Source organism: Prinia subflava, chromosome 1 (assembly GCF_021018805.1).
Source record: "Prinia subflava isolate CZ2003 ecotype Zambia chromosome 1, Cam_Psub_1.2, whole genome shotgun sequence".
Lineage (NCBI taxonomy): Eukaryota > Metazoa > Chordata > Aves > Passeriformes > Cisticolidae > Prinia > Prinia subflava.
The window spans coordinates 103,693,464-103,719,648 of record NC_086247.1 but is presented as its reverse complement, the minus strand read 5'-3'; the positions used below and the strand labels follow the sequence as shown (position 1 = coordinate 103,719,648).

At 36.3% G+C, this 26,185-nt stretch overlaps 1 protein-coding gene across 1 annotated transcript in view; it reads right to left on the bottom strand.

Moving 5' to 3' along the window:
* CNTNAP2 (contactin associated protein 2) overlaps window positions 1-26,185 on the bottom strand; it is a 1,042,914-nt gene that overhangs the window by 374,534 nt on the left and 642,195 nt on the right. Inside the window, exon 10 of the mRNA XM_063405816.1 lies at window positions 13,021-13,192. Within this exon, the coding sequence (XP_063261886.1) occupies window positions 13,021-13,192 (172 nt within the window). The remainder of the gene's footprint in view (window positions 1-13,020; window positions 13,193-26,185) is intronic.

Below are 26,185 nucleotides of genomic sequence, written 5' to 3'. Positions count from 1 at the left end.
TTTCTAGGAGGCAACAACAATAAAATGAAGGTTTTCAGAACAGCTAAGGTAAGCCTGTATAAATAAAGATACACAAAGTCACTATGCAAGCAGATGAAGGAGTGAGTTACAGCCACAGAGTTAAAGTCAACATTTATTTTCTGACATTTTCTGACTAATGTTCATATGACCAGTGAAACATTAGAAAGTTGAAACATGCTGACAACTACCAATGTAAAAGTATGAAAAATTGGCATGGCAAGGCCAAGGAAGTGCTGTCAATAATACTAAACATGCAGAATAAATGTCAGGGGAGTTATTTGACTAAACGCTGGAGTAGTTAACCTTTGATGCTGTGATTGATCTTGAGTGAAAAGAAGAAACCACCAGAGGAAAGCCAGTATGCTGACTAACTTGTTACTGTTTGTGGAGGTCCTGAATCAAAGAATCAGATATTAATAAAAGAACAGATATTACAGCTACTGGCCCCTTGAGCAATGCTGCAGATGAGTAAATTTTATACAATGGGCACCATACCATTCAGGAGAGATTTTATCATAGTATTAGTACAAAATATAATTTTAAAGGTAACTAGACCTTTAAAGAGGATAAAAGAGAAAGAAACATCAGTAAATTTTACAATGAACAGTGTCAAATTTGAGAAAGGAGTAATTTTGTTTGTTGAGTTAATGATTTTGAGAAGGTCAGTTTGTGTAATAGCACCAAGTTAGTGTCTGGCTGGAGTTCATTGAGCAACCACAGAGGAGCAGTCAGACAGAACAAAGGTGTACAGTACTTTAAAAACTGCAGAAATTGTGCTATTGAAAAGGCAGATCAACTCTTCAATATAAAAGAGAAAAAGAGCACATATTGCCTTTTATGTTGAAGTGAAAAGAAATATTATAGTAGTTGGAGTCTTCTTTCCCCCAGAATTCTCTGTAGGCTGGTATTCTTTTTACTAGAAAAGTGAAAAGACAGGTGAAAATAACAACTACCGTCACTAAAACTGACAGTGAATTTCCAGCTTTCTTTTGCAGAATAGGAAGTTAATAGATAAGGTGTATCAAAGACTGTCCTTGTTCCTGTGTACAAATTGACTAGCACCAACAGCTTTAAAATGTCCAGAAAAGTTTTCAATCTCTTAAGTTTTAGGAGTTTCATCTGGAAGGAATCTAGCTTTTAATAGAAATCCAGGAGGATGGATCAGTAACATCCTTACACAAGAAGAAAACCCCTTAAGTGAAAGCATTAGAAGCCCTCAAAATCTATGCGGCTGAGTGAAAGGAGCACTGAGAGTAAGATAGCATTGTTATTTAACTCATATATCATGTGAATTGCTCTATATTTAGGACTAATTTCCCTGGTTTGCTTGGTCGTTAGTAGTCTGAAATTAACAAAGTAAAGAAAATTTTCATGGCATTTCAATATGGAATAAATCTTCCCTTTAGATGATAACTTTCCATATAGTACATTAAATGCAGGTGTGATTTAATGATTTAAACGTTCAAAATGAAACTATATTATATTACATACTATGCACCAGTTCTTCTCAAAAACTCTGAAAGCATTTCCCCTGTAGTTACAGGATAATAAGCAGTAGTTAATCTATCAATCACTATTGAGTCAATATTTCTGAATGGCATTTCACAATGTTGTCTTAGAAATGACAATGTAAACCTGTGAAAAAATAAGGGTGAACAGATAAAAATAAAGCAAATAAATCCTTCTACAAACTTGTGTGAATCAATCTCTGAACAATGATCTACATAAGCTACCACTGATTATATGAAATCCATACAGGGTTAATCCATACAGATTAATCACAACATTCACAATGTTGTGACATGAAAACCTGTAAGAAAGACCAATGAAAGCTTTTGCTTAGATTAAAAAAATTCTAGCTTATAGAGTAACTATTTTTTTTTCCAAAACAGAAAATTGAAGTCAAATTAACTGCTGCATGTTATCAAGTCTGTCTTAACAATGAAACATCACAAAGACAGAAAAATAGAAATGTTATTGGCAGAATGCATGGCAACAGAAAAGTGCAACAAATGTACCAGCAACAGTTATCTTTTCAAGAAAGAAGAATCCATTTTTTTTTCCAAGGCACAAAATTATTTTCATAGGTCTGACATCTATATTACTCTAGAGAAATTGTCTGCTTTTTTTTTTTTTTTTTTTTTTTTTTTTGGGGGGGGGGGGTTCGGTTAAATCATGTCAGTTTGGTTTAAATTCCTGATCCAGGGGTACTTGCAGGCAATTGTAAAGGCTTTTGAATCCTAGGTACAGTTACATACACATGATGTTTTTCATATCTAAGCACTGATGTATACCATGGAATTAAAATCTCTAACTCCTCCAGCGGAAAAGTGTTGTACTAATTTGCATTGGAACACTGAGTTTCTTATAACATTCTGGAAAAAATGTTATAGATATGACTTTTTCTTTTTTGATGATATACTTCACTAAAAAGCCTTAGAAATAGTAAATATAAAACATATTTATTCTACAGTTTTAAACAAAGCATTGCTCCATTAAGAATTCCTCTAAATTAATAAATCTTGTAAAAATAACTTTACTTTAGGGATTACTTTACTGCGCAGATTAAGTATTTCCCTTCTGGTGAAACCCAGTTCTCTTCATATCTCTCTTAATCTAGATCTCTATTCAATATTCATTTTCTTTCTGCAACCTCCTTTTTAAAAACAGCTAATATAACCTAATCCACTGGTGATATTTACAGGGAATGAATGAAGACATGTTTACTGAAACCTTATATCAGTTAGTTCATTCAAACTATCCTTCCAGGAAAATATCAAGGATTAAGCAAGTAGCATCTGACACATATTCCTCCAAGGACTTTTGCTCTTTCCAATTTCTTAGAAGAAATCTGGTTAGGTTTTAACTCAATTTCTCATCAAGATTTGCCACCTGCTTTTAATTTGATGCCCAACAGAAATCTGCAGACTCACAAATACTAAAATGCATCATAAACTTTTTGTGAATTAGCTTTAAATCTATTCAACATAATGCAGGAAGGAAGATCAATTTAACTGGTAAGTAGGTTTGATGTGGAACTGGAGAGACGGAGTTCAAATCCGTGGTCAGCCTAAATGCTTGTGTGTCATCCTGTCAACCACCATGTGGCCGCAAAACTACTGATGTGCCGACAGAGAAACTTATCCAGAAAAACACCATCTGGCTGCTTCACCACCTAAAGTTTACACAACAATCAAGGGAAAAACTGAAACTCTCTTCGCTCCCTTTGCTGTCAAACCCTTCTGCAAACTCCAACTAATCATATCATGTGATGAAGTACAATACAAGGACTGTGGGTTAAGCTTTCCCCTCATTATGACACCTATGTATGTTCTCACTTGAGATATTTCTAGGCCATAAAATTCTGCCTACATTCATCTCAATTCCTCACTCAGTATTTTGTCTGTGGTTAGTCCCATTCTTCCATGCTTATGTCTGTTTATTTAGGCTACACAGAATTCAAGTCCATCCTTGTGATTCCAAGCCGGTCCCACAGACAGAGAGCCACAAAGCTTAGGAAGCATTAGCACATGTAAATACTGTAAAATATCTAGGCCTTAACCTTTGTCTAGCTGCATTTTCTGTAAAGGAAGAGGTCATGAGAAATACAACAGAAATACTGGGATACTCAGGAATTTAATATTCCTGGCTAGAGAAAAACATAAACAACTATAGTGAACCTGTTCTGTCCAATGTACTAGTAGCAGAAAAGGATTTGGTCACATTTATTTACTTTTAGGTGGCACTATATTGTTCTGCAAAAGATCAGTGAAATCAGTATCTGGGAGAAATATTGTATTGGATAGGAAATAATACCTTCCTTGATGGATAGAGAGTAATTTTTTGAAAGAGTCTAATCACTGGCAAACACTCACTCCCAGCAGAAATACTGAAATAAACATTTCTTTTTAAGAAAAGGAAGCTGGAGAGATTCAGAGACAGTTTTAAGCCTTATGTACATATCTAGACATTATTACTATTACTAATGATTTCCAATGATGGCATAGTAATCTTTTTTTTTCATGTTTTAAAATGCAACCTATAACTATTACAAGACCACTTCTATTCTATTAGATTCATAGATCTATTTATTTAGGCTCTCACCAGTATGAATATTCTGCATGAGTTCAATATGGTCATTTTAAAATTATAATGATTTCTGAAGAAAAAAGAAAGAATGTAAAATCCAGCGGGAGCTGTACAGTAAGGCAATTTCTGCTAAAAGTCAGGCTCCATCCACAAATAGATATACTTATTTGCAGCAGTATTTTATGCAAGATAAACTACTTATTCTGGAGATTTTATTATTTGCCTGTATGAACAAGAGACGGACCCAACATTTTAGTAAGACAGACATTTGTTCAAAATTGTTACTACTGAAAGATATTGCCTGATTATAAAATGGTTATTCTGTGGTTTAACTTCTTTGTAACATAGCCAGTAAAAATTCTAGTAATCCAAAAGGACTGGCTCTCCTCCAGATGTACATACCTCCAGTGAATGGGCTAAACTTACTCATAGCTTGATGCCAGACTACAAATTCAGAGCTGCAGTCATAAAACTGGTCATGATTATAATTATAATTGTACTGTACAGAAAGAAAATGACTACAATAATTTTTTTTTCTAGTGTCTGGAAAATATTTAGAGCATATACCATTATTACTTATCACAGCATTATGTCATACCTATCAAATATTAGCATGCTTACTAATTATAGAGTAAAATCAAATCTATTACAGTCAGTAGTAGCAAGACAATCTACTTGTTTGGATTATGATTATCTATTTTCTTTTACTGGGAGAAAATAGTAGAAGTCTTGATATTCATATCTGAGAGATCCATAGTCAGTTAACAAATGCAAATGAGAGGATCATGCAATTTTAGTCTTATTTAAAGATTAGTAGTAATACAGACAGTTCCTGAAACAACTTTGCATTGGTTAAATTTTTTGTAAATTTTAAAATTGAGATGACAATCTGGATTCCTTTATTTTTGAAAATGAATGAATAAATGAGAATTTCATGAAGAATAGTAAGGCTGTTCATGCAGTAGAAGATATCTTAATCACATAAAAATAAGAAATCTTCATAATATATTAACTTTTTCAGTTATGAACTGATAAGGAGCAATAAGTGATGAATAACTTCAGAGAGTCATCAAAGCAGTTTGACTTCAGAACTCAGTTGAGTAACCAGAGAGGTAGTTTCAACAGTTTTATTATGGCATCAGGTATATATTTAGCATCTACTTTTGTAAGAGTATAAGTTTTGTGTCCAAGAGAGAGCTTTGTGGATATTTGCTCAGTGCTCTCATCTTCCCCACAGGACAATGAGAATAAAATAGTAATTATGTATGAATGTAGTACAAGTTGCACATTCAATCAAGTCCTCTGAGCAAACTAATGCATGTTAGAAAAAACAAGAAATTAATTTCCACACAAAGATTTTGCTCACGACTTCTATAAATTATAGATTACCCCATTTAATTAAGCTGTTCCTATATTAGTCGTGATGTAGCAGACAGAAAAAAGAAAAAAAGAAAGAAAAGGTTTTGCCAAAAGAACTTGTAACATTATTTAAATAATGCTTTAAAAAATTGCGGCTTTATCAACTTTTCTTCAAATCCTTTTCCTGCTAAGCTTACGAGACTAGTAAACATTAGCAGGTGCATGCCTTGATGGCAGGAACCCCTGTAACTGTGGCCTCATCTTGTAAAAAAGGATGCTTAAGTACCTGAATGCATCCCCAGAAGGGCAACAAAGATGGTGAAGGGACTGGAAGACAGAGAGTCAGAGAGATCCAGGGCACAAGTGGCATCTTGGAGGTGCAATGTGGGCAGGAACAGAGTCACAGGGACCCAGAGCAGCCCTGACAAGGGCCGTGCTCAGTGTCACCGAGGACAAGAAGCAACCCATGGGAGCCAGCCCTGGGCTCACCCTGCAAGTCTAGAAAGCTTCCTCCCACCAGATGGGAGGCAGGAGGGCAGCAGGCACCTGGTCAAAATGGACAAAGGGGGCCAAGGGCTGTGCTTAGTGCTGCAGAGGAAGGCAAAAGCTGCTGCCGGGGCAAGAGGCTGCCCATCTTCATGGGGCATGAGCAGCAGGCAGAAACCTGGCCAAGCGTGCCCAGAGAAAACCTTGACATCACATGCTTGATGCTGCAGAGGAAGGCAAAAACCTGCCAAGGGCTAGTGCCAGTCTTCCCCAGTGGAAAATTGCTTCCTGATACCAAAGGTGGTAATCAGCTATTCCCTGAGCAAGACAAGACCTGATACCTCATCCCACACACTGGGCATACCTCCCAGGAGATGCCTGACTTCTATTCTGCCCCACCTGAGGCCATGTTGGAGTCTTCCAAGAATGAGCAAATGCCCTTGGCCTGATCCACCTTGGGACTAAGAATCCTTCCTGTGCTTGGCAGGGCACCAGTGTATGCTTCAAGCACTGGGATGCCTTGCAACACCTCTGCACCTCTTTTCTTATGACTGCTGCCCCTGACTCCACACGGACAGGGAGTTCTGGAGTGCTCCTTAAGGCATTCCCTTTGTGTTGCCATGGTTGTGGAGCTGAAAAAACATTTCAGTCCCTCAGATGAACTTTGCAGGGGACCCTGCTGGGAGCTGGTTTTGTAGTGGAGCACCTCCAGAAGATCTGTCCAGCCTCCAGTTCTCCTCCCTCAGCTTCAAATGATTCTACCAGCTCCTCAAGGACTTCTCTCTGGTGTATTTGGGCTGGTTTCAGGCCAGCTGTGGCAGTGGGAGATGGGAGGATGCTCCCTTTTATCCTGTTTCAGGGCACGGTGAGTGCGGTGTTGCAGGACGGTGGCACTGGGCCACAAGGGTGACAGGGTCCTCCATTCACAATTCCACTTGCAAAAGCCTCATCCTCCACCCAGCATCCTTTAGAGGAGGACCTCTGACCAGGTGAGGATGCTGGCCCCAAGGCAGTCCTTTTGCCAGGAGGCCCAGGGTATTGTCCCTGCCCTTGGCGACCACACCCTGGGCACAGCTGCTGGGCGACAATGTTGCATTCTCTGCCACTTGTATCCCAAGAGCAACCCTGTGCTTTTACCTTTCTTTCAGGCTGTGGAGAAAAACAATACTGCAGCTCAGAGGCTACTTCTATTATCTGTCAAGTTATGCAGAACTCTGCGTTACATACTCCTCCTCCTCCAAAGTACACCTAAATGTTTACTGACTTAGCTCTTGTTGTAGCATTTTTCATGAACAAATTTCAAATACAAAGAACACGTATTTTTCATGAACAAATAATCTGCTTTCTCAAGAAAATTATTTCAGGAGCCTACATTCTTAAATAATAATAATAAACAAAGATATTAGTATTCCTTAGAGTCAAAATGAAAGATTTTCTTTCCTCTCTGTGCACAGCTTATATAGGACTAAATAGAAGACAAAGAACAACTGGGGATATTCTTAGATTTCAAAATGTTTGGGCATCCAGCTACAAGATGATGTACAACCCACACAGTTATGTGAAAGAGTCTCATAAGAATATTATTGACTATTTTAACCTGTGTAATATAGGATAAAGTGAAAAAAAAACCACACAGCAAAGGCAATAAAATAGCAATCAAACCATCTGCATCTCAAACTATTCTAACTTGTTTGAAAGAGTTATTGATTACATGATTAAGTTATTTAACTTTTTTTTTTTCTTCCATGATGTAATCACCATCTTATTCTGTCTTTCTGTTGTTGTCTTGGGGAGTCCTGTTCTAAATAATGACAGCTGGAAGGTCCAGCCAATTTCTCGATGATAGCAAAGTACTGCATAGACTTGGTTAAATTTTGCAAGTTATTCAAATATTTCCAGCTGAGTGCAAGTTTGTTAATACATAGAAAACACCAGTTTATTCAATTTTTATTGTTCCTCATGTTTTCTTTTCCCCGATTTTTACAACTTTCCCCATATCCCCATTTTTGGAGATCTTTTCATAAAAAAAAAATATTGCAAAAAACTAAGCTACACTTCAAAAAGAAAGCTAATTAAACTATTCCTATTTTGTGGTTAGCTCTGTAGAATTCATAGCCTCTTAGCTGTCTACTGATCTGTGTTAATAACATGGCAGTTGTCACTGTGTACTCTGGTACACAATGGACAAGTGCCACGGTATTAAAAACCTTGTCATCTGAGGTATAATTTCTGCCTACAAAGTCACCTTTCTGGAATGAGATGCATTATTATGTAAATACACTTGAATCTCTCTCATTGAAAGGCAGCTTTCACCTCAATTTCTACATAAAAAGTTTGTGTGGTTACAAAGAGATGTGGGGAGAAGAAGAGGAGAGAGAGAAGGCACATGTGGGAAGTGTCTTCTAGCCATACGACCAGGAATATCTGCAGGCTGAAGTCAGGGTGTAGTTTCAGCCCTTCTGCAGTCCTACTTAACTTCCTTTTTGTGAATTTGAGTTGGAAAATACTCAACCGCAAAGGAAGGTTTTTCTTCCAGTCAGGACACTGTTATATCACCTGTTCCTCATGCAGAGCACAACTGGATTATGTCTGTCTGTCTGTCCAACCACTGAACAGGCAGAGAGAGGGGAAGAGCAGCAAAGAAGGGCAAAATCCTAAAGCGTGTGTAAAGATCCAGAAATGAAGAACTTTAATACTACTTGGCAGGACAATTTTTAACTCCAAAGAAACTGTGTCTTGCTGCCAGTTACATCGTGGCCATATTTATGTACCAATTAGCTTGCTGTGTTCTGTTATTTAGATGAATTATTTCAAACTTTGATTGGCAATCAAAAATCAGCTGACAGAATGTGGCTGTATGGGATTAAAGCTGAATGCTGGCACTCTGTCATACAGAATGTATCTCCACAGCAGGTAAGCAATAATCATCCAGAAATGTTCTGCTGCACGTATTTGATTACTTAAATTTATCTTTAATGTGAAATTATTCTCAAATACTGGCATCTAATTCATCTCACTGTGTTACACAGAGAATCACTCTGTTTACATATTCATAAAACACCAGAAATAGCCACATGAAAATTTTCATCCTCTCCCCCCCATTTTTTTCTCATGGCACACAGAAATTCTGATTAAAATTGGTTTATGTGCTGCAAAATCTCCAATGGTAGATTTGACACTGTATTTTTAAATCTTTTTAGTATTTCCTGACTGTGATTTTGGGATTAAAATCCATAATTCTAGCCATAACAAATTCAGGGAAGCTTTGGATTTCTCTGAGACTGCTGGGATAAATTAGTTGTGAGTAATAATTCCTGTTCAATGTCCTGTGTTTAAATCTGAAAGTACAACAGTACCATCTGGACTGTAACAACCAGTTAGGTTGTAAATGCTAAGTAAAGGAGGTGAAAAGGGACCCGTGCTGTCACAAGCAATGCAGCATGCGGATCACTGTGACAATGCAACTACCACTGCTAATGCAATTATAGGTAATTAAGAGACAGAAATAGGGATGATTTTTTTTTTTCTCAGTAGCATTTTAACTGCCTATAATTATACATACCTGCATGAAATTATATGCATTTATGCTATTTAATTACTGGTAAAAAGAGAATGTTCCTTAGCTATGGTGTTCCCCTGTAATTAGATCTCAGCTTGCAATCTTTGCAATAAAAAAAAATACTCATGTTAGGAGGGGAAGACAAAATAAAAAGACATTGGTTCAACACTTGTATCTCCCAAGTACAAGTGCAATACTCTAACATCACTGTTCTTCTCACATTTTTCAAAACTGCTGGAAATAAAATGCAGAAACCTTTTCCATGTCAGGCCAGAGTTTAGCTGGGCAGAACCTGGGACTTTGGAAGCAGTTATCCTCAGGCAGGCGCAACCTAAAATCTCAATGAGCCCTCAGTAACTTTTGTTATGTTCTTACTGAGAAAACTCTCCCTCCTTACTAACCACTCTGGCTAATGATGAAAAATGCCACCATTTACAACTTCACCTTTTGTCCCCTGAACCAAATGGCTGAAGGCTGCAGTAAGAATAATTCAATGTGACAGCTTATCTTTTTGCCCAGTGGGGGTCTTCACTGAAGTGTGGCTATGGAAGAATTTCCATGTTGATAATGATGACTGAAGCCTTTATGATTCAGATCCAAACTAGTTTAAAAAAGCAGAAGGATCCCACTATGACATGCCACAAGTATCTTCCCCTTTCAAAGGAAGTGAAATTGAGTTGATGTATAGCACACATGGCACTTCCATTCCTTAAAAGAAAGCCACATAAAAATGTTGTATATAATGGCATATTGTAGCAGAAGTGCTTATAAAGTCTTATTTGCAGATGTAAATAAGGCAGCGATGAAAATCCAGTCAGATCTAAAGCTTGGCATTGTCACCTCTCAGCTAAAGAGTTTGTCCTAAAGTGCAAAGTAATGAGAAATAAACTTGGTCATGGGAAAACAACAATCTTGATTACACCTCAATCACTGAAAAAACAAAGTCAACCCTAAGAAACTTTGGATGTTATTGTAATTTCCTGTGACTATACAACTGCTACGCTGCTTGCAATACAATCTTGCTGTGCTTAAAAAGCATAAATGTAAGACATACAGTTTTAACTTTTATGAGGATGATATCAGTGCCCAAGGCGGTAGAAGAGAGAAACAAACTGAGAATATATTCGCTTATATAAAGAAAATATAAATACATACATGTGTAAGCATAGATAACACTGTTATTTATGCCAAACTCTGCTTTGAATACAGATGTTTATACATATATATAATAAACCTAACATATAAAACACCAAAATCTAGAAATCATAATAATATTTGCATATCATAAAAGGCCATATATATAACTTTTATGTGGCACATGGCAGTATATGAAATATTTGGACATATATTATATGTTATAATAGCCTCTAAATAGCAACTTCTATGAGAAGCTAACTTCCAAAATAAGCTGCACAATGTATATGAAGCCTTATGTCTTGTATTTCATAAATGTATCATAAACCTTTGACACTAATTAGCTTACACTTTAAGTTACTTGTAATTACATCACAATATCTTCAAAACCCTAATTATGATTAACTTCACTATAATAATGAATTTTTTTCTAATAGAAACTGGCACAAATGGGTTCAATCATTCAGATCAATACAAATTGTTGTATAAGCTTAAATTTATCCATTGGAAAAAGCAGAGAATTAATTAGCTGTATCTTCATGTCCTTTCTTTCAAGTTAGTTTACATTTCCAAAACCAAATATTCAGAATAAAACCAAGTCATTCAAACTGACAAATACTGACCCAGAAATTCTTTTTAATTTCAGATATGTGTGAGGAGACAGAACAAACTTCATCCCTACGACACCAGCTTGGTCACGTGCTCTTTTCATTATGACTTCAATCCTCAACAGAGTCAACATAAAGTGTCCTGACATGCCACAGCAACTCACTGGCACACCCCAAAGCATGTCCCTTAGCACTGAGATTACTGCAGTGGTATACTGGGTCTGCCTGGGATGGAGTCACTAAATTGATCTTCCTCCCAGCAGGACAACTGAGACTTTGGAAACAATTTCCCATGGGAAATCCCGTACTGTACAACAGCATGCCCAGCAATAAAACCTCAGGGAATGGAAGAGGAAAGGAGTATCTTTAGCGTTATGGCGTTTCTCTTCCAAAACCACCACTACATGTGCTGATGTGAGGCTCTGCTTTCCAGGGAGCAGCTGGACATTTGTTTGCTGATGCAAAGCAGTGAACAAATTTCTTTTTGATTTGCTTACATGTGCAGGTTTTTGTTTTGTTATTAAATTGTCTCCTTAATCCACCAGTCTTTTTGCCTCTCTTCTGCTTTTCTCCCCATCTCTCAGGACAGGGAAGAGACCTAAAGGTAGGGTGGGTGTTTGGCTGCTGGCCATGGTCAACGTACCATGACTCATTTAGTGCAAATGGATGTCTACATTTCAGGAAGAGAAGGAATTTTGCAAGACCAAAGCAGTATGTTATATTTTGGTTTTTTTTCACAGTAACACCTATCTCTGAGAGTCTCTTAAAATAAAGCAGGAAATTAAAAGAACATTCATTCACAACAGCTATGCAGATATTTGCTGATGATATCCAAAAGCACTGAGCCAGTTGAATATCTATCCTTGGAGATACACAAAGCTCAACTAGTCCTGAGTAACCTGATGTAGCTTTGAAGTTGGCCCTGCTTTTAGAGGGTGACATGAACTCCAGTAGTTGGTTATTACCTGAATTTTTCCAGGGTTCTCTGATTTAGTACCCCTTGCTCCTTTCAGAGTACTATTTGAAAAAGCCATTTTCAGCTTTCCAGCAGGCTTGCAATGGCTTTAATGTAAGGTGATTTTCATGATAAGCCAAGCAACCTGCTTCAGGAGTTGGGCTACTTGCTCTTTCTCTCTTTCCTGGTATTTTCTTTTTTTCACCAATAAGAAATCATTAATAAAACTGAGTACAGGTAAGTGGTTGAAAAGATGGTGCCAAAGCAAAAGACTGCCCTTATTCTCAATCACTCCTCTCATAATGGGAAAAAACCCAAACCCAGTAAGCATTACTTTAATTAAGTTTGAGCATTTATTGCATTCACTGGTGTGCAAGCATGCAGACCTGCTTTAGTCCTCTGAAGAGCACAGGGAAGCCAGAAGGGGCTGAAGCCAGGAGACACAACTTCTAATTGCAAAAAGGTCTCCATAACAGCCATGTGAGAAACAGACAAAATGAGTGGGGAATTTCCTCTATTCAGGGCAGCCATATCATTGACAGGCTGAGCCTGACTTTGAAGAACTTTTCACCTCCTCCTCTGCTGATGAGCGGAGAGATTTGAGAGTTTCTTTCCACTGCACCCTACACAGTCTACAATTTAAAGCCATCATCTCCATCACCTAAGCATGGTTCCCACTGCCAAAAATGTAGTCGCCTTGATAGGGTCACTGGTAATGTCAGGACCATCTCTTCTGGATCACTGTATGTTTTCAGAATATGAAGGATGTGTCAGTGTACCGGAGTGTGGGTGACCTCTCCACAACTTACCTGTCAATAATGGCACACATGTCAATGGTGACATTGGCAAAGCTTCCCAGCTCTCCTTGCTCCACTGCGTGCAAATCCACCAGCTGATCATCCACGTGAATACTCTGCATGCACCCTTGAAAAGAATGCTCAAATAGAGAGTGATCCGAGTCATTTGTCTGCACAAGAAACCCTGCAGAAAAACAAAATAAAGAGCATCATTAACCTCATCTACTATTTTTTCAAAGGAAAAAAACACAGGTTTTCTGGATGAGGGTAGAAAAAAAGGCAATGTGGTAAGGAAATATTATAAAGTTATTAATTTACATTATAACATTGCAATGTTACTGATTTAAGTAATTGTCAACTACCTGGAAGAATTTATACAGTACAGCTGATAATTCATTAATTTTTTGTCTAAAGGATGAAAGTTGTCTGATACCTTCTCCTCAAATCCTTTCTGCTGCTGCTTCTCATTCCTTCTTTCTCATACAAATATTCTTGGAGTAGGAAAAGGATTTATCTCCTTGCTATATTTTAGAACTCACATTCTAATTTCTCTGATTTTTCTGACTAAAAATGCAGCCATGAAGGGAATTTCCAGTTCAGCCTTCTCTAGAGCTAGGTTTCCAGTCTTTGTTACTTTGTCTTTTTGTTCATGGGCAAAGAATCTTGGAATCATGTTGGAATCTTTCTGTAGACTTGAAAATAGTCCTAAAATCAAATGTCATGGGTCTGAAGAATCTGAGGATATTCTGTAGTATTTTCAGTTTTGCTCTGAGTAAATTAATTTTCTTGTGTGTTTGAAGGTGGTTTACAAGAGATGAGAATGACTTAGTGTCTTGCTCAAGCTGAAAGGCAGGGAGAGAGAGCATGTTTGTATGCAATTGTTTAACTGAATGCCCTTCAGAAGTGAACGTGTCAATTTACTTGAGAAAAATGCCCTTGATAAGACAGTGGAGAGAGTAATTCACTACTTATAAATCTTTAACAATGAAGTCCCTGAAAAAGACAGAATCCATTTTTGATAGGAGCAAGAAGGAAGAGAGAGGGGGAAACAACAGTTTATTTAAAAGAAAAGAAGGTAAAAAAGGTAAAAATACTGAAAAATTCATAATGGTGTTGCAGATTTCAGCTAGATGGCCAGCCATACAATACTTGTCTGACTAGGGTAAAATATCACATTTAAAATAACACATTTGCTGTGGTGGCTAAGACAGATTTTACAGCTCCCATTCCTTTTCCCACTTTTCTATCCACCTTGCCAATCTCCAATGCCTTATGGCCTCTTCAATAACATTTGTAAAGACAGCAGAATAAAAGATTATAAAACTGACATTGTTTGAACCGTGGCAGAAAAAAGTGATGAAGAAAATTTTAAATTTAAATTGTTCCTGAATACAGCTTTTCACATGCCACATAAATAGTTGAATTGGCTGAAAAAGAGGGCAACAAGTAGAGAAACAAGCAACAGGTGCTGTAGATCAGATTATGACTAATACAGCACCTATTACTAAAACAACCCACAACTAGTTACACATAAGTCTTTGCCAAAATCTAATTAAGATACATTTTAACTAAAAAGCTTTGCCAGAGATTTCATATCATCATTAATACTTTTTAAAATTTTCTAAGGTGGTCCCGCCCATTGCCTAAATTTACTTTTGGTAGCTTCTAAATTTCCCTGACTCCAGTAAGCACTCACTTCAGAGTTCAGTGGTGGTGGCACAGAAGTAATCAGGAATGCTACAGTAACTAAGCTGGGACAACGCTAAAAGATAGTTCTGACAGGTATCTCGGGAAGTTGGGCTTGCCTTGAGGTTGTATCACCTCTGGACTAAAATTATGACACTATTATAGGGAGCCATAAACTGCTATGAGACTCATCACATATAACCACATCACACTAACACACATTCGATGGACGTAAAGGAAAAGATCCTTGGAAAAGATCCTTATTATGCCTAACTAGTGCATAATAATCTCATCAGATCAAATACCACCCCCAAACCCACCAACCAATCAACCAACCAAACAGCCAACCAACCAACCAACTGTGCTAATCATGGACTGTAGGAATAGCTATTTTGGACAGGCAGAAAAATCAAGCTGTAGGGACATGACCTATATTGTCTTTCCACCATGGCATTGGCTAGTGACTCATCTGATGAAAATAGGACAGGGCTTTCAGAAACCTGCCTCCTACTTCTTTTAAAGTTGTTTTTTCTAGTGACTGATCAAATTAATTTATGTGAGGCTTTACAGACAATAGTAGAGAGAGATGAAAGTGCAAGTTATTTCTGTGTTGTTTGGTGGATGCAAACACAATACTTGCATGTTCCTACCAGTCAGTTTCCCCAGTTATATTTAAACAGCTTATTCTTTCAGTATAATTTTTTGCTTTTAAACTGTCACTGAAACCTAAAACTCCTCCCAAGCAGGAATCCCCCAAATAACACAAAGAATATTTTCATTTAGATCTCTAGTGCAGTACCAGAGCTGCAGAAAGAACTGCAGGGTGATCAATGGTGTATTGCGTGTAAAGGAGCTTGGAGGATTGAAAACCCTCACCAAACACTTGAGAGTGAAACCCGGTTACCTTATCATCAAGCAATAACATTATTCGAGAGTGTAGAACAACAGCGCCTTGCTTTTGCTCACTGGCAGTTGCAACATTTAGTGAAGAGAGTAGCGGCTGTAACCAGCACATATATAATTCAAAAAAGGTGTGATACAAACTGTTATATTCCTCACTTGTGGGCCGTTGCACCACAAGACTGGGAACGTCTCAATAGAAGATTTAAACAACTTAGATGCGAAAGCAAAAGCAAGAAGGGTAAGAAGCAAACATGAAGGTCTTACACCTATTGTCCTTTTATTCTTGTGTAACAAATGCTTGGTGGGTTCCCCCACAGCCAAAAACAAACATTTGGGTCACTATGGCTAACCTAACTAATCAGAATACAATATGTCTTTCTCTTTCATCTCCGGGAAACCCCTTTTCCACATGTTTGGTAGGATTACCTGTTGATGACTGGCCTTGTCCTTCCTTTGTCCCTCCTTGTCAAAGGAACAATTCTCGGTCAGCAGTGGATACTTGGGATATGTGGGTGCCTTACCTACCTTTAGCGCCTTTAGAGCCACAAGAGATAGAGTTGTTAGGATCAGTTCAGGCTGATGGATGTGTTGTCTTTAACTTTACCAGTAAAACTTTACATTCCACAGTAGTTAATTCTTCCCTAGCAGTTTATCGAAATTCTACACTTTGGTGCAACTATACTTCTCCTAAAGTTTCTGTATCCACCTTAGCACCACACCAGTTACCATCTGGAATGTTTTTTATTTGTGGCGACAGAGCCTGGGCAGGCATTCCTTCTAGGATGAAAGGTGGTCCATGTACATTAGGACGACTATCGTTGCTTACCCTGAGCACATCTATGATCCTAAGTCGAACACGTGCTCGAATGTGAACAAAAAGGATGGCCCATCAGTTTACATCAGAGTGTAAATCGAACATGGAATTTTGGTCCCCAGATAAAATAATTGCTGCGTCCATTTTTGCCCCAGGAGTAGGAACAGCTCAGTGCTTGGCTACTCTCAATAAACTAGGGTGCTGGCTGGCAAAACAAACCAATGCCACTTCACTTGCTTTAAGCAACTTGCTAGGAGATGTGGATGCAGTCAGGCACACTACTATTCAAAATAGGGCCGCGATTGATTTTTTGCTTTTAGCACAGGGTCACGGCTGTGAGGAATTTGAAGGAATGTGCTGTATGAATTTGTCTGATCATTCTCAATCTATTCATGTTCAAATCTCAAACCTACAAAAATGGACAGGACAATTAAAACTGCAACGGGGATGGGGCTTAGATGGATGGCTTGCTTCTCTGGGATTAGGTCCTTGGCTGACCTCGATGCTAAAAATAGTTATCACAGTAGGAATAGTGATCCTCTTGTTAATTATTTGCTTGCCTTGTATCTGTATCTGCTTACAAAATTTGATGCACCAAGTCGTTCAAAAAATCAGGAACTCCTTGTTCAATCTAAAGAAAACGGGGGAAGTGTGGAGAGTCTGTCTAATGCATGGCTGCATAACAAAGGCCATGACACTGTTAAGCTAGTTAAGATTTAACTATATGTATGTGCTGGACGTGAGGAAGCAGCAGGGTGGACGTGAGGAAGCAACAGGGACATAAGCATAAATTTATGCAAGAATAGGGAAAATTGTGACTGCATTGTAACCTGCAAGGCCAACTACACAAAGAATATGCGTCAAGATGTTGTAAACCAATCATGAGCTGTAGTTTTGCAATATGCATAAGCTAATTAACAATACTATATAAGTGCAAATAGATCCAAATAAAGCCGAGACCTGCTGATCATTACAGGATGAGGCTTGTCTTCCGTTGTCTTTCCCACAAGAAACCTACATATCACCTTTGGGTTCAGAGCAGTTCCACAATTCCTTTGGTTAAATATCAAATTCAAGTTTATCAGCACTAGGATAAACAGTAATATTAATGTAAACCCTTCAAAGCCAAGAAAACTATACAGATATATCTGAATATAATGAAAGATTATCCACATCTTACAAACACTAACTGAAAAACAAGATCAAAACCCAAAGCCACAAAAAAGTTCACATCAGAAAGAGGATGAACCAAATACTTAAGTTAAAAACGTATTATTCAATTCAACAATTTGAGAACATTCCAGAGCTAACTGCAGAGGTATTTCAATATGTGATTCTTGACTGCACTGCATCTGAAGTATGCACTATGTTACTGCACAGCTATTATTTCTCTCTGACATATTCTGGTTTGCTACTGGCTGAACCTGCACACAGAAAAGCAGCAGCTGGGTCCCTCAGCCTCAGGGGACACCCCATGTCCCTGGGTTTATGGGCTGGAGCAGGAGGGAGTTGTGGGATGGAGTGGCTGGAAGTGACAGCTGCTCCTCCCCTAACTACACAAATCAAACTTTTCTCTGTTAGCCAAGAGAGTGGTGTACACTGAGTGTTAATCAGTTTGGGATTCTGAAAGTTTCTGTATCTATCAATGGATCAAGACTATAATTTTCCCATGCAAATATCTTTCTTTGCCTGTCTTCTGTTATTCCCTTTGCTGTTTCTAGTCATGTAAGAAACTGGAGGAGGCAGGAGTTTTATGCCCTGGTACAGCACATTTCATCACATTTCATAATATGTCTGTGGGGCTGACTGAGTGTCAAAGCATTTCAGTCATGCTACATTCTAACAGATAGTTACACTAAGAGATAATTTCAAAAAACAATTCCCACTCCACAGGAAATAGAAGAACGGGTTTTTTCAAACATATGCTTCTCACAAAGAAGAAGAAAAGCAACTAGATAAGCTTAACCCACATTTTTTTGAACTACCAGGTATACAGTCTAATGTCCATTAATTTTGGTGAGACCTGGACATTTAAGACTATTCTGGGGCAAGAACCATTTGGGGCAAAGCTTCTGCCTCAAATGCAAACCTCAAAATGACCTAGTACCTTGTGGTTTTAACTCAATACACAAGACAATGCCTTCCCCTTCCAGATTCCCATTATTGAGACATGATTCACTTCCCCTCCTTCCCACAGTGAATGAAATTTTAAATAAATTAAGTCCTCTAACTAAAGCTGACAGTAATGCTGACACTAGGAAGGCTAAGTAATGGATGAACAATTTGGACAGCACTTCATTGATCTTCTTGTTGACAAGAAATTATGTACATTTTCAAAATGCACATAAAATTCAGTTTGCACAGTCCAAAATAATGTTCATACTTATGCTTACAAACACAGCTTTAAGTCAGGTAAACTTCATTATCCTGTAATTTCTGACAGAAAGAATCTGTACATTGCCATTTTATTTTTCATATTTAAAAACCACAATGAAAGAGATTATACTGTAAAGGTCAGACATGAATTAAGTCTTAACTTTCCAATGTTCAAGAAAAATTGTTTCCAGGACTTTGTTCTGATGTGCTAAACACGGAACAGCCAAATTCTAGATCCATCTCCTGATTTTAGTTCAAACTTCCAAGAAAATTCGGGAATACTAGAATTTAAATTAATGCCATTTTTTTTTTGTTAAGTTACTTTATTATAATAAAAGAAATGAGTTAAAGAAACTATAATTAATATAATTAATTAACCTATGTAATTAAAAACATATTCCTTTTCCAGTGTCAAGATTTATTATGTCTCTTCTTGGATCAGCTGAGTAAGGTTCTACCACAGACATTCTAAAAAAGGAAGTTGAAGGAAGAATTCTTTCAGGTTCATGTTATAATAACAGAAAAATGTGTATGTAACCAGAACACCAAATACATAATCCATTTCTGATATCTGACCTTAGAATAAAATATCATACTAGATTCTGGATGTACAATCACAGAGTATTTTGCATCCTTGTATTATACACCTAAATTTTCTTTGAAATGTAATGCAAATTCTACCGTAGCAAGAAGGCAGTTTTCCTTTATGGCATTATATTTTTTTTTCCTTTTATAGTATTTGTAAGTCAATGATGGGCCAATGATTCTATACAGATGATATTTGACATTTTACTTCTTTAGTATAATAAATACACTAAATTAAAGAAATAGTAACTAGTATATTTGATATTCATAATTCTTCAACTAGTTTCAGTAATCCATATTTTCTTCAGTTAGTTGCATGGGTAACTGGGGGAAAATCAATAACACACTGACGAATTTCAAGTCTGACAGTGATTTTTGTTGGTAGGGTTTTCAAGTATATACCCAGGACTCCTGCTACACAGAATGAGAGAAAGGAAACAAAGCTCTTTATCTGTCAGGATAAATAGCAGCACAGTCTCATTGAAGGGTCAAATAGTCAAATTTTCTAAATGTTTCAAACAGATATATAAGATGTTATTCTGAACACACAGAATAAAATTCAAATTCAGTGCCTAACAATACTTAGTTTGAAGATACAGCTGATGTTTCTCATGCTAACAAATAGGATAAGACACTGAAAGAAAAGTTTGATCCACCTACCTATCCAGATTCACTGTAGTATTTTATCCTTATTTCAGTCAGACCAGAAGTGTCAGGTGGAAGACAGGCAGTAACTTTGGAAAATTAGAAGACTCCTGCTCCAAGAGCATGAAATAAACTAAACAAATTGCAGAGAGGATGAACAGCGTGAATTAAAATAGAATACTTTTTTTCAATTTCTGCATTTCTGTGAAGATTTTTTTTTCAACTGTAGCTGTCTTTCTGCATTAGGGAATATGAGTACTAAGGATGGAGTTTGCAATGACATTTGGATTCCACATCCAGCAACTATAGGAACTGTTCTGATAATCATAGAATCATATAATTATGAAAATAAAGATGAAAATAAACATGAATTTAGCATCTTTCAGCTTGGTGGAATGTAGAAAGACAAACAAGAATAGGGACTACACTAAGTCTCTGTGTGTTAGAAAGTGAGCAACTTCTTGAATAAGTCATTGTCTAATAAATTAAGCTTTATTTTGCCCTCCTTGTTTAGTTTATGGAAATACAGAGATTGATAGCAAGGCAGTGCATTCTATCCCAAAAAATCTAAATTACTAACTTAAGAAACCCAAATGTTTCTCCATACACAGAGAAAAACAGAGTTTACTAAAGCTAGGGTTTAGAACAAGAAGATAATGTGCTTCTAGCACTCCTGGGGCACACATGGGTCCCTTGGTAAAAACAAGACAGCATTAATGAAGTCTCTGGTGAACTTCCCAGAATTCTTCTCTCTACATGTCATTTGTAGTATGATGAAAAAGTTTAACTCTATCTCACAAGACTCCGCTGCACTCTCCACCAGTGGTGTGATTCCTGATTTTTTTTGTCTCCCTTGGAAATCTGCTTTTCAGACGTACTTTCTTCTCTAAGAATATTTTATCACCAGTTTTCTGCTATTAATTGGAGCCAGTTCTGGGGAAGCATTGAGATTTTGCAGTCTCTCTCTACACTATCATTCCTTAACTCTCAGCTATATTTCCTCTGCTGCATTGACACCGATTCAGCACCTGCAAGTTCTTGATAGACAGGTTTTTAAAAAAGAAACTTCTAAGATCTCTCTCTATTTGAGGTATAAAGAATACCAATACAGCACTGCAGATTTCCTTTATTGAGTTCCAGAGAAAATCTTGGGTTATGTGACCAAGCCATAGATATAGGTCATGTAGAGCATAATAGGTTATCTGAACACATAATTATACTGGTATTGTTTATAAGTCTTTAAAGAAAGAAACAGAAAGATAAGAAGTCCAAAAGATACTCAGATGGTAACAGCTGAGCAACCAGCTGTGAACAGACTATCTTCAAGCCACAACACAACCAGTACAAATACTATTTTAAGAGATATTAAATGCCTAGGATGACAGCCCAGAAAAAAAAGCAGAGGAATACAAATTTGAAAGCACTGACAAAAGCATAAAACAAACCAGGTACACTGTCTTTGGTGGCAAACAGGAAAATTGCTGACAGTAACAAGGAAAGTGTAGGTCTATGGTATAATTGTCTCTTTTACCAGCTTTGTTGATCCTGCGCTTCTCTCAGATTGCTGTGGACTTTAGTGTGAACAGCAGTAGACTTCTTAAGAACTGTTTTGAGACAGTTTTCAAAATGGCTAGCCACAGAATTCAAAGTATACAAATATGTCTGAGGCTTCCAGTTACTGTTGGGAAATGGCAGGTTTGTAATCCAGGTTGCATTATAATGGTTCCAGTTCAGTTTGAAATGAGCTGCCATGGGCACTGAGGTACATCTCACCTTTAATTCTGATATCTCTTTCTTTGTTTTTCCATGCCAAAGGAACTCATTTATTCTTAACCTCAGTCAACTACAAGTTTAATACCTCTCCTATTTTCAAAATCGTTTCCTGCAAAATACATAGACCATATCATTCCCAAATAAAGAGATTATCTGGAAGATTGTATCCAAGCACAGGTCTGTTTCCAGATCACAGAGAAGCTGGACTACGTGCTAAAAAAAAAAACAACAAACAAACCAAACCAAAAACAAACAAACAAACAGACAAACAAACACCCCCAAAAAACCCTCAAAAAACCAACCAACCAACGAACCACCAAAAAAAAAAACCCACACCAAAACCCCCCCATGTGTTATATTGTTAAGTGGGAGCAAATTTAAATAATTTAGCAGAACACAAGCATGATTTTCCTAGACAAGAACTTATTTCAGTCTTGATAAATACCCTAAGACATCCTAAATATTGGGGTTTTTTTAGGTGGGTGAACTTCATATGCTAGTTCAAATAATACTGAAATGGAAACGAAATATTTTCTGATAATCCAGAAAGACTTCTTTATTCAGAAAAGAAGCTACCTATTAGTGTCCTTGGATAAAAATATTTCATGGAAAAAGGTCTGTTGCCAACCAGGTGTAATAATAGTCTATTTGAAAATTGCTACGACAGAATTTGCTTCTCTCAGAGCCATAGACCTTACACACCCAAGCATATACCAACAGCTACCAAAATATTTAAGATGAACCACCATTCAGTGGTGGATGAAAACAAATAAAATTATTGTATGAGACTGGTTTTAATGATTCTGTCTTAGACGTGGAGAAGATGAGCCTATCTCTCCCAGCTCCAGGACTGTGTGAAATTCAATGACTTCTCCCTCTTTATGTCTGTCTCTGAAGTTTTTCTGATTTTCTGTAGGTCGGATGAAAACAAACTTTTGGCCAGATATTTGAGAGTTAAAACAAAACATTCTTGTCTATTGTGAAAAAAAAAATCCAAGCCCCTAAATATTACTATATGTTATGGTAGCACCTAAAAATGGGAGCATAAGGTAAAGAATTTGGTAAAATAGTGTCAAAAAATACACATAGGTGCTAAAATTGATATTTGTTCAAATCACAACAGAAATAAATTGGGTATTATCTACTCAATGCACAGATAATTTTCCAGGTTTTTTTGACTTGCTGTTCTACTTCCCTTGTGTTGTGATTTTTTTTTCTTTTTCTCCAGAAACCACTTGATTCTTCCAGTTGTTAAATGTGTCTAATTCCTGCCTACTTCAATGGAGTTTGAGAGTAGTTAGCCACTAAGGATAAAAATAAAGAGTTCTCAGGAAAAGTAGAATGAAAAGACAAACACCTGACTTAAAATAAAAGAGAAATATTGACATATATTTAATCTTTTACTTAGAAAATGGCAGTGAAGAAAATAAATGAGGGCACTGAGATTGTAATAAAGTTAATATAAATAACATCTTTAAATAGGAAACAAATGAAATCCAGCCCATATTGTTTGAAAAACTTCACTTAAATGAGGCATTTAAACACAGCTTTATGCTCTTAGTACAAAGCAAATTTGGTTTCCTGGCAGAGTAACATTTAAATAAATTAATAAAACATTTTTTATATTATCTGACAAATTAAAAACAACAAAAATGTCTTCTGTTGTTTCAAGATGAAGGTTTTATTACCTTTGTATATCAGTTTCCCTTAATAAAAATGTGCATGCATGGCTGAAGACATAAAATATGAAAGCAGCAAGAGGGCTGTTTTGGAATAAACTCAGAAGTTGTTCTGATATTCCTTTTTAGATAATTCTTCAAATAACATAAAAGTAATGACAGCAAGTTTCAATTATCACTTACTGACTTGCAGAGAAGAAGTAAGAATGATCACTATTACCAGTCTTGGCTAATTTAAGTCAGTCTAACACTTTACTGCAATTTCTGTCTTATTTTATAGGATATGACAGAAAATACAGAAAGCCACATAATGATTAAATTGCAGAAAATTTGTACATTACATTACTTACAATACATCTATCATAGGCTTTCTATTTCATAACAAAGAAAATAAATGTACACTAGATTTTCAAAGTTACTGCTACCAAAAATTACTTATACCAAAAATACCCAATGAAGAAAAAAAAAATCTAGATATTGCCAGAGATAATTACAGTTAGGCAGATGGAAGCAGCATAAAATACTCTACCCCTATTTACTGCTTTTAAGAGCTGTAGAGTGTGGATATTGCACTGCTGGCATTAATTGTGTAGTCTTATTTGTTGCTGTCTCATGAACATATTTGGTATTTTTATGCACTGCAAAGTTGTATCTACATCATTAACGTGAATTTACTTCAAATGAAAGTAGTGGTATAGAAGGCATTGAACCAATTCAGCTAACATATTACCATGATTTACTTCCACCTAAGAGATTTATATTTTAATCAACAATTATGATTTCAGTGCAGTTAGCAAAGGTGTCAAAATGAAAATATTTAATGATGAGTAGCTAACCAGCCAAGCCAAATCCTCGGGAACTATAGTTTGTATAACCACAGTACATCACTCTGAGGCAAACTGCACCAGTTTGGAATTGAGATTTGGTTTAGGTAACTTATCCCATATTTTTCATTTTATGCCATTCATGGAATGCTCTCTAATATTCCTAATTTTATCACTTAGCTCCTATTACCTATGTGTCAACTATAACTACAGACAGGACCAACCTCTCCAGAGATTTACCAAGAGAATAGAATTATCTCTTGATTCATAAGAGTTGCTTGGAGCTTAGTTGTTAATAAATTCTGACTGGAAAAGTGATCCCATTTGAAGTGAATTCAGGTATTCAGTGCATCTTAAATGTCCATTCTGACACTTCTGTTTATCTTACAGGCTTAAAACACCTTAAATTTATTCAGACTTCTGAAACTACAGTATAAAAACACTGTAATACTACTACATATAAATCTATTTATATCCTATTTATGTACTTTCATAATAATCTATTTCATATATCCTAGATGGTCTCTATGGGTCAAAACTAAAGATGCCAAATAAATAAGACAGATGGCTTTGAAGAACAACATTGATTTTTAAAGGGAAAACTGAAAAAAAATATTGATTACTTTAAGGGTCATCATTACAATTTTCACTTTTTTGGGGGGAGGGGGGGCAAAGTTTATATTTTTCTTGATTAATCATATTTTTGTACACATATTCACATAAAATTATATTATCTGAATAATTAAGTACATAAGTTATGTGGTGCTTAATGAAATTCCTATGGAATGTAAAGGCTATCTTTATGCTTATTAGAATCTTCTACAAAAGATGGAGCAATTAAATTTAAAAACTTAGATTTATAAACTACAGAACTGATTAACAATTTTTTACTCTTCTCCTACATTTTCAGTTCATAATAACTTTAAAGACTTATAATAACTGTAAAGACATATGAATCAAAAGTGTAAAATGGTACTTTTCTTATCAGTTGAATTTTTTAATATATGTTAAAGACAAGAGGAAAGGAAGACAAGCTAAAGAGAGAAAATTGCATGATCATTATGACACTTAAAACGTAAGCACAGCAATCAGTAGTGATTGGTAGTCCCTGCTGTTTTCAACAGACTAGCTATGGCATTTGCTTGTATTATGAGATATTTATAAACTGTTCAATACACCGTTGCGCAGACTGGCTAGGTTAACTTAATAAAGTGTTTAACTCAGTGGTAGGATAGAACTTTATATCTGGTGTTTTTTTTTTGTTTTGGGGTTTTTGGGGGGGGTTGTGATGTTTTTGTGGGGGTGCTTTTGTGTTGGTTTTTTAAAAAATATTTTGGGTTTTGGCTTTTCTTGTTTCTTTCATTTTAAGGTGTTCATAATTTAGAAAATATTTAGTTTTCTTATTCCTATTTAGAAACACAAATGTAGAAATAGATTGCCAGTAAATAAATTTAAAGAAAAATTTCAGAGAAATGCTATAATGTAATGTACACCTTGTTTCTTTTCTGAATCTGAACTAATTTATCTGTAGCACATAATTTGTAATTATTTCAAGTGAAAAGTTATCAACCTTTAAAAGCATTGTAAGTAGAAACCACTCACATAGCAGTGCATATTCAACTTTTATTAATATTAGAAAGAAATCTATAAAATTAATCAGAATGAACACTGGGCAAAAATAATAACAACAAAATTAATTTTCCGTTATGTCCATAACTTTTTAAAGCTCTTAGGAGGGAGAATATTTCACTAAGCAGAAAGAAACAAGAGTGTATTTCTCTCTTACTCCTAGGACTTGAATGTTGGAAAGGAGTAAATTTGCATCACATTTTCTTTAACTATTTTTTTCTAAACTTATACATCTCATAATAAAAAAAAATTTAGAAACTGAT